Source organism: Octopus sinensis, linkage group LG11 (genome assembly GCF_006345805.1).
Source record: "Octopus sinensis linkage group LG11, ASM634580v1, whole genome shotgun sequence".
In the NCBI taxonomy this organism is placed as follows: domain Eukaryota; kingdom Metazoa; phylum Mollusca; class Cephalopoda; order Octopoda; family Octopodidae; genus Octopus; species Octopus sinensis.
This window is the reverse complement of record NC_043007.1, coordinates 63,539,367-63,555,979: the sequence shown is the minus strand read 5'-3', so window position 1 is coordinate 63,555,979 and position 16,613 is coordinate 63,539,367. Positions and strand designations below refer to the sequence as shown.

At 37.8% G+C, this 16,613-nt stretch overlaps 1 protein-coding gene across 1 annotated transcript; it reads left to right on the top strand.

Annotated features, from left to right (window-relative positions):
• The first annotated feature begins 3,732 nt into the window (after positions 1 to 3,732).
• LOC115217383 (histone H2B, gonadal-like) lies at positions 3,733 to 4,365 on the top strand. Its single transcript, XM_029787060.2, has one exon. It carries the CDS (start codon positions 3,810 to 3,812, stop codon positions 4,182 to 4,184), a length of 375 nt encoding a protein of 124 aa, XP_029642920.1. The 5' UTR covers positions 3,733 to 3,809; the 3' UTR covers positions 4,185 to 4,365.
• The last annotated feature ends 12,248 nt before the right edge of the window (positions 4,366 to 16,613 follow it).

Genomic DNA, 16,613 nt, shown 5'->3' with positions numbered 1-16,613 from the left:
TATACAAAGTTTAAAAGTGTTTAGTTACAAAGAAATCATTTTAAAAATCTGCCGGTCAAAGTGAAAAGATCCAAAATGATTTATTTTGTATTTTTTTAAAAACCCATCGGATCTTTTCGGTTTGAACGGCAGTTTTTAACATAATTTCTAGGTAACTAAAAAATTTTAAACTTCATATACTGATGGAATGTGTTTATAAAACATCTTTTTCTCTTGGCTTTATTGAGAAAATTCTATAGTTTGTAAGATATTTGTTGTTGTTTTTCTTCAATTTCAACCAATCACTGACGTCCATTGAGGTAAAAAAAACATTCTGTGCCGTATGAATATGTCCCTCGTTTAAGAAACAGATTGGGTTTATTTACATTTGTGAAGCAAAAAAGATACCCTTCCCCCCACCCCTAATCCTAAAACAGATTGAAATGCAATAGATCGATACTAAGGTCATAATTATGGGTGACAATTTCATATGACACCGCTAGAAAAAACTGCCGTCCAAACCGAAAAGATCCGACCCATCTATTTGCATACGCGCACTCGTGCGTATAAATAATTATTCAAGTTTTAAAAATTATTTACTTTGTTCAAAAAATATTATTAATATTAATTAATTTTCAAGAATTATTTAATTTATATAATTAATTCATTAATTTTATTCTGTAAAATAGTAATTAATTCATTTATCTGTAAATCCGCGAGGGAATCACTACGTTGTCACTCAGGCAGCTAGAAATAGCAGCCAGATTTCCAGCCAATAACACCTTATTGTCTTAAAAAGCAGAAAGGTATCTAAAAAATCCGTTTTTATTTTTAGTGAAAATCGTGCGGGTGTTACTCTGTAATTTTTTTGTGTAAAAGTGAAAATGTTATATACACACACACACACATATTTTTAGTGAAATTAATAGTGAAAATTAATTCATTAAGTTCAACAAATTATATGGGGGGGGAGGGTGTAACGCGCATGCGCGAATCGCGCAAGTCACCTCGTAGGATCTCGAGTATCGAGTACCTACGTCTGGCTCGCGCGAATCCGCGTGTGCGCAACCGGGACCACTCTGCGATACAAGTACCCCCCTTTGGGGGAGGATAACAGTTTCACAATGTTTATCACACAAAAATTTTTAACGTTTCCTTACGGGAAACCACAACAAATCCTGCAAGTAGGCAACAAATTTCAGGTGCACATGGCGGAGACGTAGCCCATACCTCCTGTTCAAAAATCCCTGACCTGGCAGTGCTACAGGAATGCATTACCTGTTCGCGATAAGTTATCCAGGCACGGTTTGTCAGTGCCACCGACATGTCCAAGATGTGGACTGAACGTTGAAACAGTTCAGCACGCTTTTGTACAATGTCGGGAGCTATCTAGCTTGATAAGTTACGTAGTACACGTGTTGTCGCATCTGAGACGAGTACAGCTGTCGGCTGGATCTATAATAAAGATGATACCGCCAACTGAACTCACAAAGGAAGGTAGGGCTTATTTTTACTGTACGGTTGCAGTACTGAAAGAGTGTGCATGGAGGACTAGAATGGAAGGTTTTGTGACAGGGTCCTTCGTCTCACGCACCCGTTTGCTATATTACTTCAGATATCTGAAGAGCAACATGGAGTTGGAGAGGAAGATCCTGCCACCGAGTGAATACGAAAAACGATGGAAGGATGTGATGAGATAGGTGGGTGTTAGTAACCCAGCTTAATCATCGAAGAAGGAAAAACTAGTTGCTGGACATTACAGGCTGCCGGGTTCAAATTTTGAACCTGCTATTCTTTTTCCTTTTTATGTTATGTTCTTTAGTTTTAATAAAAAAAAAACAAAACACAAAAGTTCTCGTTTTAAAGGCGAAAGTAAGCTAATGATTCGTTTATTTCATATTATAATTAAATTTCTAAAAGTTTAATTCGAACTCATGTAACATTTTTGTATTTGTCTGTTTTGTTATGTCCATTTCTATGTTCGATCTCACGATCATAATAAAGATTTTACCTCCTACTTTATCTATAGGTAGTACTGTACTGTACAATAACAATCAAACTTCCCGCAAAGAATTTGGTGCTGTTGCTGAACAGCCAAACAAAATTGTTGAAAGTCACGTGAATTATGTTCATTGTTGTTTTCTGCTACGTCCGTATTGAAGGTATTTTTTTTGAGAATGTTATCTGCGGTGTGGTATATCAAGAGAAGTTTGTCGTTGTTGTGTATGTTGTTCTGTTAAAAGACAAGAACTTTGGTTTTGGAGGTTAAACCTTTAATTTCGACTATTCTGAATAACAGCCTTTTTTAGGACCACCCACTCTTTAACGTTAAATTTTCTCAACAAACTATTTGTATTTATGTTACGTTTTACCTTACCCGTTTTATTTCTTTGAAAGAATTTAGTCAGTTCTGTCTTTTGGATCGTGATGCCACACGGTTAAGGAATCGTGCGTGGGAGGTATATTTTACATATTTGTAAAGTACCGACCGACATTAAGTGTTGTGAAGGGTAAGTTATAATATCGAGCATCCAACGTAGCCCCACAAGTGTGTCCCGACTTTTACTATATTATCGTAATCTACTGTAAAAAATTAAATTTGGGTACAATGTTTTTTTTTAGAAATTTCAAATCTCATTTTGTAGACGTGTCAGTAAGTGTGCAAGCCCACTAATTGAGGAAACAAAGTCGACTCGGTAAAAAATACTCTTGGGGGTTAGCGGTACGCTATGTTTATCGATACAAAATTTATATTGTCCGCGTGTTTTAGTCACTGTCAAAACAACTTTCAAGATATAGTTAAAGAGAAGAAATTGAAATTAGATTACTCATTTTACCCCATTTTAGACTGGGGGGAAAAGAAGGAAAGACTTCCGCCCCACCCATTTTCTCCCAAATTTGTTTATTAAAAAAGATTTTTTTTTTTTTGCCAAAAACCCGTTTTCGGATACGGAGGTTCCGGAAAATTGCCAAAAAATCGGCATTGTCTAATTCTTACCCCCTCTCCAAATTCTTCAATTTTGACTTTTTTCCCAACATGAGGAAAAATTTCTTGAAAGAGGAGGACCTGCCAGTCTGTTTCGGACTCTCTCAACTTCAACTATAATCCTAAAGAGGATGCCATAGTAAAAAAATAATGATGCAATGCTTGCAGTGTAATGATTTCAAACAGATAGGGAGAAAGTAACGAGAAATCAGATGTTACTCATTTTGCCTCCCCACCACCATGTGTTTCTCACTACCGCTTGACAACCGGTGTTGGTATGTTTATGTCCCCGTGGCTATACCGACAGAAGTACAAGGCGGCGATTCGTTCGGCTAAAATTTTTCAAGGCAGTGCCCCAGCGTAATGACTGAAGCAAGTAAAAAACAAAGATTACATATGAATTATATTTAATCGAATCACATTAGCTGGGAATTCGTGTCGAGTGCTGCGGCCGGTTTTTCACTTAGTCTAAATTTATCGTATAGTTTGTTTACCACTTTTATTATCTTCAACTTCATTTTTAGTGGTTTAGTTACATTTGTCAATACACGATTAACGGTTCTTGATGCTTCCGTTCCCAGTTTCTACAGCATGGGACGAGCTAACACAAATTAATCAATTGCCGCTATCTTCCTTTAAATAGGATCCAGATACTGTTGGTAGCTGCTTACACGACGGCGATAAAGCAGCGTGCGGTCACGTGATTTTCTAGGCAATCAATTTCCACCAATGACATTAGAGCTAAAATGAATTACAGAAAACGAGCTGGTGAGCCTACCTGTCAACTATAAATATAATTGTCTGCGCGTTGCTTTCTTGAATCATCTGATTCTAACTACTAAGGATGCCACCCACTACAGCAGCAGCGTCAAAAGGAGCAAAGAAAGCCGCTAAGGCTAAACCTGCGCGTTCTGGGGATAAGAAAAAAAAGAGGAAGAGAAAGGAAAGTTATTCTATCTACATCTACAAAGTGTTGAAACAAGTTCACCCCGACACTGGTATCTCCAGTAAAGCTATGTCTATCATGAACAGTTTCGTCAACGATCTGTTCGAAAGAATAGCTTCTGAATCTAGCCGCTTGGCTCATTACAACAAACGGTCGACCATCAGTAGCCGTGAAGTACAGACTGCTGTCCGTCTTCTCCTTCCAGGTGAATTAGCCAAACACGCCGTCTCTGAAGGTACCAAGGCTGTTACCAAATACACAAGCAGCAAGTAGAAAGTTACTAATGCCTGTTTTAGGTGAAAGCAACGGCCCTTTTCAGGGCCTACAAAATGTCATATGTCATCTCTCGAGTCGATAAATGTGCTTCGTGTTAATTTATAAGCGTTTTCATGTATTATTCTGATTCTTAGGTTGTAGTTTTTGACACATTGCAGCAGCTAGTCTCATCTGGAAAGTACCAAAAGTGAACTAATTAATCACTGGGGAAAAAATACTTTAGCGTTGTTAGTTTACACCCGCCCCCACGAGTTCGAACTCTGGCCCCAATATCCGGATTTAATTATTGGGATCGGGTTAGTAAGTTACGGCAAACGTCCCTTCAACGCGATAACACTTGGTCTCGGTATATAGAAATTAAGATTTTTTGGATGTAAGATGAAATCCTTATTTTACCTCTGGCTGGGTGCTTCTTTTGGATTACGATGTTACTTTTCATAGGAAAATGTTGGGAGCGAGGGTCCGGAATGTCCCGACACAATTGGTAAACAATGACCTGGTACAAAATGAAAGCAATTCGATTGAGCGAACCGTTAGGAAATATTTTAGATCTTCCAGTATGCTTTTATGTTGTCCTCCGTTTTGCATTGAGGGATTCCGGCGAACATTTGTTTACGTTGTACGACAACTTAAACAAAAGCTTCGTAATGTAACATCGACGACGTGCCTGCAAAATTTCACTAAGAGTATACATTTTAAAGAAAGTTAAAATAGCCGATAGGGTACCAAACTAATGTAACTTGATGGTAATTACACCTCTACGAATTCTAATCATCCCTTGCATTTTATCCCCGCGGAATCAAGTTATTGTGATACTGTGGTGATAGCAGTAGTGACGGTTGTGAAAAAAAAGTAGTAGTAATTGTGGTAGTGGTAATAGATAGAGCAAAAGGATACGTGAATCCATTTCGGATGATGGTAGGTATGGGGAACTTTTGACACCGGCGTGCCGCTTCGGATCCTTCGATTTTGGTGATTGAATAACTAGCGATACGATCGCAGGGGCTGGAATCTATCAGCTTTCACACGATAGTTCGCCTTACCGACTATCGGTGGTCTAAGTGCCCTGTCGTAGCTCCTTGTGGGTAGTAAAGAAATACGTAATGGGGGATCAGTTTTCCAATTCAAGGGAAGCAGCAACCTCATAAATTATTCATCTCAGCACGGGGAAGCCTTCTAAAGAAAGCGTCGCTCTGTTTGCTTCTTTGACCAAATCGTGATGTTCGATGTTATTTTCCCACTGGTTTTCTATATTTCGTTAAAATTTATTTGCCCTGCTTTTGACAGAAATTAGTCTCTTCATTAAGGATATATTTTTTAATAAACTTTTTTTTTGGTTACTACATATGGAATGATTGTGTTAATTTACCAAGTACTCATAGTTGGTGGGTGGGGGACTAATGCAGGTTCGCACCTCTTCTTGAAAAATGCATTTTTTATAAAAAATTATTTTCGGATTCCTACGTTTTAGATATCGGAGATTACGAAAATGCAAAAAAAAAAAAAAAAATTCACCCCCTCCCCCAATTAAATTTTTGATTTTGTTTTCCTTCAAAGAGATCGTAACGAACATATGCAAATAGAAATTAAATAGACAAAAAGATTAAAGTGAAAAGAATTAGCGTTTTACTTGTTTGCCTTAAATAACTTAATGTTAATTAAATCTACATCATTTTATGAGAAACAAACATTCATGCTTAATAATTAGTGTTATAAAGTTTAATAAGGGGCTCAAATTTCACCCTCTCCCCAATTTAAAATTTTTCATCCATTTATTTATCCGTCCAATTATTCATAAAATACATCTGTCAACTAAATGTGGCGGTCCAAAAGGTGTTACTGTTGTTTTTAGCCCCAGGAAGACATATCTATCTCTTTATACACATGAGGCAAGTGAGGATCAGAATCGAAATCGATCAATGGAAATTGCGGATGTGCTACCAGTGCCGGTGGCATGTCAAAACTCTGCTTGTGTAGACCCGTTGAGGTAAGTGACGATCAGAATCGAAATCGATCAATGGAAATTGCAGATGTGTTACCAGTGCCGGTGGCATGTAAGAGAACTTTCCGTTTCGCGACCGTTGCCAGCACCGCCCCGTTTCGTGTCCGTTGCCAGCCTCGCCTGGCCCTCGTGCCGGTGGCACGTAAAAAGCACCATCCGTTCGTGGCCGTTTGCCAGCTCTGTCTGGCACCAGTGCGGGTGGCACGTAAAAAGCACCCACTACACTCACGGAGTGGTTGGCGTTAGGAAGGGCATCCAGCCGTAGAAACACTGCCAGATTTGACTGGGCCTGATGAAGCCTTCTGGCTTCACAGACCCCAGTAGAACCGTCCAACCCATGCTAGCATGGAAAACGGACGCTAAACGATGATGATGATCTATATGCTTATTGAATTTAAAATTTTGAAAACATGGTTTCTTAACATAGGGAAAGAAAAATTTCGAAAAAGTTCAAAATTTTAAGAGGGGGGGGGGTTGCGAGGTGTTAAAATTTTTTTTTTATATTCGTTATCTTGGACATCTAAAACGTAGGAAACCGAAAAAATGCATCTTTTAAGGAGAGGTTCGAAACTGCATTAGCATGGAATGCTTGTGTTAATTTATCAAGTATTCTTCTGGGCTTTTTTCCAAGTCACTAGTTGGAACATACATATGGACGGTTTCTTGCCTGCTACAATTAGAAGGGGAAAAAATGTATATACCAAAGGTTTCAAAGATAAATTTCTGATTTTTGTTTTTTAAATGGGAGAAATATGATGGTTATTTGCATTGATGAGCACATACTTTGCATTGCACACAATCAAATTTCTGCAAACACCCACAACAAAAACATTGCAGGTTCGTTAAGACGCAAAGCAGGGCTATTTGGTTAAGACGTTCATTTCCCAACTATGTTGTTCTGGGTTCGATTCCAGGGTACAGCACTTTGGTTGAATGTTTTCTACTGTAGTTTCGGACTACAGCTACTGTATAAGATAATTGGCCTTTACACAATGCCTTGTGAATGAATTCTGTAGAAGTTTCTTGTGTTTTATGTTGCAAATTGTAGCCTCTTAATCTAAAATGTAGCTTAGCAATTCGATAAGAGATCCCTAAAATAAATATGGAATGTAATATATCGAAGGTGATGTCTAAGAATGATGAAAGACCCACACAACTACGAGAAGAGTAACGTCATACATTATATAAGGTATAAAGAGGGTTCATACACTACCGTCAGAAATTTATTAGCACCCTTGATTTGCTCACCATGAAGCATGGTGGGGGTGGTCTGATGGTGTGAGGGGCGTTCAGCTACAGTGGTGTTGGGCGGCTCTATGCCGTCGAAGGCAACATCAACGCAGCAAAGTACGTTGAGATAGTACGGGATACCTCTTTGGTGGCGAGGAGTACGTGCTGGCCAGTCACCTGACCTGAACCCTATTGAGAACCTCTGGAGTCGATTGGGTAGGGATTTGAATGTGCAGCAATACAGGAACCGACACGAGCTGTTTGGGGCACTTCTTGCTGCATGAGGGGCCATCCCTGCACAGTACCTGCAGGCACTCATAGACAGCATGCCGACCCGCGTAACAGCTGTTATTGCTGCCAAAGGAGGAGCAACAAGATATTGACTAAATTTCACGATTAATAACAATTATGTGGTGTGCTGGGATATGTTTTAATAAATTTTTGATTAAAAACGAGTTCGTTTCTGATAATAAGTTAATTAAATTAAGAAAATGTAGAAATTTGAGAAGTGCTAATTAATTTCCGACGCAAGTGTATGTAAACCTAAGAATTACAGACATACACACATTTATGGTAGAAATATTTAGAGAATCAGAGAGCAATGACTTCAGGAGTTTCTTAACTGAAATAAAAATAAAACAGCTGTCCTTTCCATCTCTACAGATTTCTTTCTTTCCATCGTAATGTTTTTAAAGTAAGGAAAAGTGATTTCTCAATGCTCTGAGGTGTAAATAGTTGAAGAGAAGAAAAGCTAGATTTTAATTTTATGTGCCATGAGTGCATTTGAAGCTAGATCAAACCTCACATAACAGTGAATCTTTCTTTGAACATTTTTCACTTCTGGCAGGAAAATAGATGTGAAATAAAGTATTCAACATCTTAACACAGCTATCAAATAATAGTAGTTACTGTTATGCATCTAGGACACAAGTGTTACAGAATGTATGGTCGATGAACTGAAATCTTGACATAGATGGTATATGTCACACTTTTATTTGAGGACAGCAATGTTTGAAGCCACAGAATTGTGTGTCAGCCCTAATTTTGAACTGGAACCAGTTTCAAGAAAATTTTATAATTGAAAGTTATTGCAACAAAATAGGAAGAAAAAAGTTCAGGGGAGGTAATTAAGTATTTTCTTATAACATGAATTATCTATTACGACCCTTGGACTAATATTATTTTGAGAAGCAATAAATTTGGAACCATTCTCCTTTGTAGTTTTTTTAAAGCTTGTTTTACCAGATGACTAACAAAATTTGATCTGAAATTTAGATTTATTGTGGCAGAATCATATTAGTCATACATATTATTAGAGTTCAAATCTTGTTTGGATTGACTTAACCTTTGATCTCTCTGGGGTTGATCAAGCAAATACAAGACAAGTATCAGAGTTAATTAACTTTATCCCACCATTTTCTAAAAATTTAATCCCTTTATCATATTTGTTGAAATACATACTGCCTTTGTTTTAATTTTGAAAAATGAAGAGTTTAATGAAATGGCTTTGTCATTATTTAGCTGATGTTTGGAACATAAGTTCACATGAAATTTTGAAGGAAGGTTATAATTTAGATCACTTTAAACAAGAAGTTTGTATCATAGAAATTTCTCTTAAAGACTCCGCCGGTTACGACGACGAGGGTCCCAGCTGATACGATCAACGGAACAGCTTGCTCGTGAAATTAACGTGCAAATGGCTGAGCATTCCACAGACACGTGTACCCTTAACGTAGTTCTCGGGGAAAATCAGCGTGACACAGAGAGTGACAAGGCTGACCCTTTGAAATACAAGCACAACTCATTTTTGCCAGCTGAGTGGACTGGAGCAACGTGAAATAAAGTGTCTTGCTCAAGGACACAACGCGTCGCCGGGAATCGAACTCACAACCTTACGATCATGAGCCGAATGCCCTAACCACTAAGCCACGCGCCCTCACATCATAGAAATACAGGCAGGATCAACACAAAATTGATTTTCATACAAATGTAAGGTCAATTATTTTTGCAGTTGATAAAACAGATTCGCTCAGTATATCACTGATATTCAATGATACTAAAGTAATGAAAGTAATTTTTAGTGGGACTGAACTCAGAACACTTAAAAGATAAAACTAAATATTGTAATGCATTTTCTGTCTCAATCACACTTATTTCAAACAAACAACACTGAAAATAAATTTAATCCTATATTTAAAATTTTTTTTATTGTAATAATTTTAGATGTAGAAAAGTTTCAGATGATGTCAATAATTTAAAGATGAGATTTTGTTAATAACATTTTTACGTGAAGAACTATTTTCATTTGTTGTAATCACCAAATAGAACAAAGAAACCTCCCAGAAGGTTGTGTGTATTTGGTCTTGATTCTCAGTTGTATTTATATCATTATATTTATACCCTACAAATGATATGATCAGCACAAATCCCTCTCCCTTTTCACTTTTGGAGTTGAATCCTCAGCCTGCCAGAAGCCAATTATTTCCTCCATAGCACTCATTCCTAATTTTAACCTCAGACCAAATCCATTCTACTATAAGTACAAGGCCTGAAATTTTGGGGGAGAGGACTAGTTGATTACAGTGATCCCAGTGTTTCACTGGTACTTATTTTACTGACCCAAAAGGATGAAAGGCAAAATTGACCTTGGAATTTGAACTGAGAACAAAGTGACAGGCGAAATACCGCTAAGCATTTCATCCAGCGTGCTAACGATTCTGGCAGCTCACCGCTGTAAACCTGATAAAATGGTCCATAGGACAGTGGCCTTGAAGATGAAATCGTTGATCAAGTGCAAAGTTTTAACTTCCTTGAGAAAGCATGTAACTTCAATCCATAAATATGGAAACAGCAGTACATCATGAAATACAGTTTTGTGAGTTGAACTTTAGTTTTTTTCTCATTCCTCTGACTAAAATATGAATATTGTATACAAAACAACAATTGGGAAGAATTTACTTGTACCTCAAAGCACCACCAAATTTGACAATCAGTTCAGTCAAACCAGGAAAATCATTTACAAAATAAAGGTTGCACCATAAAGTTCTCAATTATGAAATATGTCAAAGATGGCCCAATGAAAATTTTGTTTTGCATTTAAAATAGCAGAGGGAAAAAACTTAAGTTACAGAATTTTTAGATTATAAAAAAAATTCATCTTCATTGCACTTCTAAACTACTGACATACATATGGCTTAAAAAGAAAAAGGGAGAGAGGGAGATTTTGATTCAACAAGAGAATTGTTTGAAATTAAGACCTTTTCTTTATCAATTATTTTCCATGTCAAATAAAGAGCTTGCAATGATCATGAGCATATCGCTTCCTCAGAACCAAGTCATTAAAAATAACAGTAATAATAAATACATGGAAATAGCAGCAAAATCAGCTTCAGATTATACCCTTTTGTCTCAAAACAAAAGGAGTTGGAACACATTAAATAAAGCAGTTTTTTTTAATGACTTGGTCTGGAGAAAGTATGGAAGGTGGACATGAAATGGTGATGTTTTCATATTTTAAAGGACAGGAGTGAAATGGTTACAATTGCGAATAAAATCCAGCACCCTGCAAACTAGAATCTTACCCCTATTATTACTATTATAAATATTAAAGCCACAGCATAATAAAAACCTAACAATGTTGGATTAAATGCCTTACAGTGTTAATTACATCCCTTTACATTGCAAGTTCAAATCTTACTGGAATTGACCTTGTCTTTCATCCTTCCAAGGAAAAAAAAAACAAATAAAGTTAATTCTAACATTTGATTAAACCAAGTACATGCTTCCTGTAAAATGTTTAACCTTGAGTTTAAGTTAAGAGCTGATTACATTTATTATTCCACTTGTTGCAACATATTTGAGTGTTATGCTTTTAACAAGTATAGAATAAAGTTAAAAACAGAATTGAAATCTTTAACATTATAAACCATGGACTTTTCATAGGTCTTACAAGCTATTATTGTTGGAAGAATAATTTATCACAGATAGTTTAGACAGCTTATAGAATCAACTTTGATTCTTCAAGCTTCTGCAGTCAATCCATGGCAAAATGATTTTCCTTTCCAATCTATAAAGACCATAACAATACCTGTAATATACTGATGCTGATTCCACCCACTAGTTTTCTCTTGTAAAAATCTGACTTAGGCCTAATCAAAATGAATCAACATCATACTGATTATAAAGAAGACTGTGACATTTGCCTCATCAGGAAGTTGTTAGCTCCCTGCACTCCTACCCAGCAATTTATATTCTCAAGTGAAACTATTTTATTTTGAAGAGATTAACAGGAGTATTTCTTATTTTTTCTGTCATCCACACAAATGAAAGAGATTTTAAATATATTTCCAAAATGCTGGTATGTCAAATTTATGAAATCCTTAAGACAAAACTGAAGATATGAAAAAGATTGGGTTTATGTTTATTAATACTTCATACAAGACTTAGAGGTAGGAATGAAGACTGAAACAAGTCTCATGTTTTGTATATAAAATGCAGCAGTTACAAAGTCACTGTTAGTGTATGCTGATGATGTAAGGGTTGAATGTTTGCCATAAAAACAGTGATGAGAGTTCAGTTACTTCAGCTTTTACATATACTAATTTGAAAACAGAAGCATCATAGTCTAAGTTTGTACTACTAAATTATTTCCAAATGTATAGCTGTATATATGGAAAGAGATGGATGAGGATATGCACAAGGACAAAATTTATATATTAACAAGACAATAGTTCAGAAGCAATGAACCAAATTAGATGGTACTTCAATGGTTAAGGCCATTTAAATCCTACATAAGGTATATTTTGCTTTTCATTTATGCATAATCAATAAAACAAATGGCTTAGGTGATAGAGCACTGGACAACAAAGAAAGCAGTAATTCTTATCCTGTGACCAGCACTGAAATAACCAAGACAGCTTTCAATGTCTGAGTCCGTCTACCTCTAGGGTGATACAGAGGATTGGTCAGCTGAAGCAAGACTTTATCTTGAGAGGTTTCAAAGCCTGTAACTACGATAAATTAAAAGATTAAAGCATGAAACTTTGTATGTTTGTCATAACATAAGACAAGATATTATTAAATCCATCATTAACAGTTATAACTGATTGGAAATGGATGCAGAAGTCTCTTTGTCTGATCCACATTTAAAAACCTGAATGCCTTGTAAAAGCAGACTTCAACATAAAGAGGTGTTATATTGGACTTGTCCTTAAAACATTAACTGCCATCCACTGATAGTCCATTGCAAGCTTCACACAACTGCCATATGCATCACTGGTGGTACATCTTCATAATTTGAGAAGATATTTTCTGTATATTGACATTGTTTCAAGGGTATTTAAATAACATGCATGCTAAATATTAAAGTTTAATTATGAAATATTGTAAAAATGCCAAAAAATACATTTTCTTGTAAATAAACAATATGCAGTGTGACTGCATGAAATACATGGCATTGCCAGTAAGTTCCAGTAACAGGCAGTGGCAGTTTAATGTGTTAATGATATCTCTTCCTCATCAGATCCAAAAGACAGATGGATTCAGATTTGATGAGTTAAAAGGTTCGATTTCTTTAGGAATAAACAGTGGAAGTTTCATCTTGAAATAATTTTGAACTCAGTGCTGGTGTTAATCTCATTTGAATCATAATGTTTAATAATCCATGGCATCAGAAATTTATCAAGGATGTTTCAATACCCAGCTGTGTTGTTAAGACCTACTTTGCTGACATGAGGTTGAACTACATGTCTGTCTTTTGCAAGAGCTTCAAACACCATAATCAAGGTTGGATTCTTACTTTGCATGACAGCAGGAACATTGGAAAGCTTGAATGCAATAACCATGCAGTTGTGACAATTGATGATGTGGTCAACAATAAAAGTCTGTTTCTCTATGTCCCCCTCTTTCCATAACTACCATCGCCATATATAAATGAGCGAACGCATAATCGGTAACCCCACTCGCTTCCAAATCCCTAACGAAGAAATACGCACAGCTCATGAACGGTTAAAGTTAAGAAATTCTTCTTTCAACCTCGCTTTCCTCTACCTTCTATCTTTGCACGTATCATCATTATTCTTTCATTATTCTTCGATTACTCTCTCATTATATTATTCTTTCAGTACTCTCTCATTACTGTCTAGCTCAAATATGTTTTTCATTTAGTCTTGTCTCCCTGTTGCTCCCGGTTCATAGCTACCTATCTTTCCCCTAAAAATTTCACTTTCTCAGATTTTTCAAACCTACTTTCTTGCTCACACGATGAACAGAACCTCTTCCTAGTTTATGGTGCACCCGCCCTCCCACCCCCTTCACACATGCCGGAAGTTCCTATTCTTTGCCATCTCGGGGTTGCTTCCCATGAAGACTGCAAATGCTCTTTCACCATCCCTACCCCTAGTCTCGACCTATGTAAGGTAATGTCCATACAGTGCAAAATATGAAAGGCTAGTGTTATGCAGGTTGAACTGAAGGAGAAATACCTAGCCAAAGATAAGCCCCTGTACCTGGCTTTTGTTGACATGGAGAAAGCCTTCGACAGGGTCCCCCGATCCCTTATCTGGTGGTCAATGAGGAAACTAGGGATAGATGAATGGTTAGAGAGAGCTGTGCGAGCCATGTACAGGGACGCTGCTAGTAAGGTGAGGGTTGGCAATGAATACAGTGAAGAATTCCGGGTAGAGGTAGGGGTTCACCAAGGCTCAGTCCTCAGCCCCCTCCTATTTATCATAGTCCTCCAGGCAATAATGGAGGAATTCAAGACAGGATGCCCTTGGGAGCTCCTCTATGCTGATGACCTTGCTCTAATTGCTGAGTCACTATCAGAACTGGAGGAGAAGTTTCAGGTGTAGAAGCAAGGATTAGAATCGAAGGGCCTTAGAGTCAATCTAGCTAAAACCAAAGTCCTAATAAGTAGGAAGGTAGACAAATCACAAACGCCTTCATGTAGATGGCCCTGCTCGATCTGTAGAAAAGGTGTAGGTAGAAACTCTATAAGATGCACCAAGTGTAAGCTATGGACACATAAGAGGTGCAGCAATGTCAAAGGAAGGCTAACTAGGAAGATAGTTTTTTTATGTGGCAGATGCTCAGGAGCAATAAACACTGAAAATGCTCTGAGACCAACTTCTGTCACTTTCCAGGGAGAAAAACTAGAAATAGTTAATAGCTTCCGTTATCTAGGTGACCAAGTCAGCAGCGGGGGCGGGTGTGCTGAAAGTGTAACTGCTAGAGTAAGAATAGCTTGGGCAAAGTTCAGAGAGCTCTTACCTCTGCTGGTGACAAAAGGCCTCTCGCTCAGAGTAAAAGGCAGACTGTATGACGCGTGTGTACGAACAGCCATGCTACATGGCAGTGAAACATGGGCCGTGACTGCTGAGGATATGCATAAGCTCGCAAGAAATGAAGCCAGTATGCGCCGATGGATGTGTAATGTCAAAGTACCTTGAGAGAAAAGCTAGACCTAAGAAGCATCAGATGTGGTGTGCAAGAGAGACGTTTGCGCTGGTGTGGACATGTGGCGAGAATGGATGAAGATAGTTGTGTGAAAAAGTGCCACACCCTAGCGGTTGAGGAACCTGTGGAAGAGGCAGACCCAGGAAAACCTGGGACGAAGTGGTGAAGCACGACCTTCGAACTTTAGGTCTCACTGAGGAAATGACTAGAGACCGAGACCTCTGGAAGTATGCTGTGCGTGAGAAGACCCGGCAGGACAAGTGAGACCATAACCCGTGGCCTTCTACAAGGGATGTAGCCAGTCCACTTATGCATACCTTCCCTTCTTGGGACACAAAACTCCACTTGTGAAGACCTGTTGAGGCAAGTGAGAATCAGAATCAAAATCGATCAATGGAAATTGCAGCTGAGTTACCAGTGCCAGTGGCACGTAAGAGAACCATCCGAACGTGGCCGTTGCCAACGCCACCCCGACTGGCCTCGTGCCGGTGGCATGTAAAAAGCACCGTCCGTTCGTGGCCGTTGCCAGCGCCTCCCTGACTGGCCTCGTGCCGGTGGCACATAAAAAGCACCATCCGTTCGTGGCTGTTGCCAGCCTTGCCTGGCCCCGTGCCAGTGGCACATAAAAAGCACCATCCGATCGTGGCCGTTTGCCAGACTCGTCTGGCACGTAAAAAGCACCCACTACACTCATGGAGTGGTTGGCGTTAGGAAGGGCATCCAGCCGTAGAAACATTGCCAGATCAAACTGGGCCTGGTGCAGCCTTCTGGCTTCCCAGACCCCAGTTGAACCGTCCAACCCATGCTAGCATGGAAAGCAGACGCTAAATGATGATGATGATGATGATTCTAACTTTCCCATCATTTACATTAGATAGCTGAGAAATTTTGGGGCTATCTAAGCCTTACTAGCTTTAGATTAGGCTGTGAGAATACTTTACCATCTACAAATATATGACTTTATACCTAAGTAATTATTAACAATCCTAGCTATTGTCTTCCTACTCACACCATGATTTTTAGCAAGCTTGGTTAAGCTGGTGATGGCTTTACTTTAAATCAACCAAAAGGAATGGTGTTGGTATATTTGTGATTGCAACAGGTATCATCAAATGAATGCAGAACATCTCATGTAGTCTTAGCTAAGCTAGAGTATGTTAAACTGTTACTTTTACAGAATCTGTTATTGGTAATAATGAATGTGAGCTACAACAGGTGCAGCTCATTTCACCAAAAGTATTTTGTTGCAGTGACTCTACAATTCTAGCACAATCATCACAATCTGTCATATAAAGCATTAAATTAATATCTTAGACTTGATATATACTAAGGTACTTATTCAGATATAACATTTTGAAAACTGTCTCAATTTAGCTACCCAAATTCTATAAGTAGCATCAGTATAATCAAATTAATGAGTGTTCCATTGGCTATGCAGTGTTGAGCTAAAATATTTCCATGAATAGAGCTATTTGTCATAGCTCAGAATTTTATCTAATAGTGTTATTTATATTTCTCATCTGCTTCATATTCTAGCAATTTGATTTAAACGCTAGCCCATTTGAACTGAGGGATCCAGAAAATATTTGCTTTAGTAGCATTATGTCACATATTACTTGTTCTTTTTCTATTAACTCCAGCCTCCCAGTAAACTGAATCATTTTATAGTTTGATGTTATAAATTTAACGCTCTACCAATTCAGTCAACTAGTTTGAAGATAAATGACAAAACAAAGGGA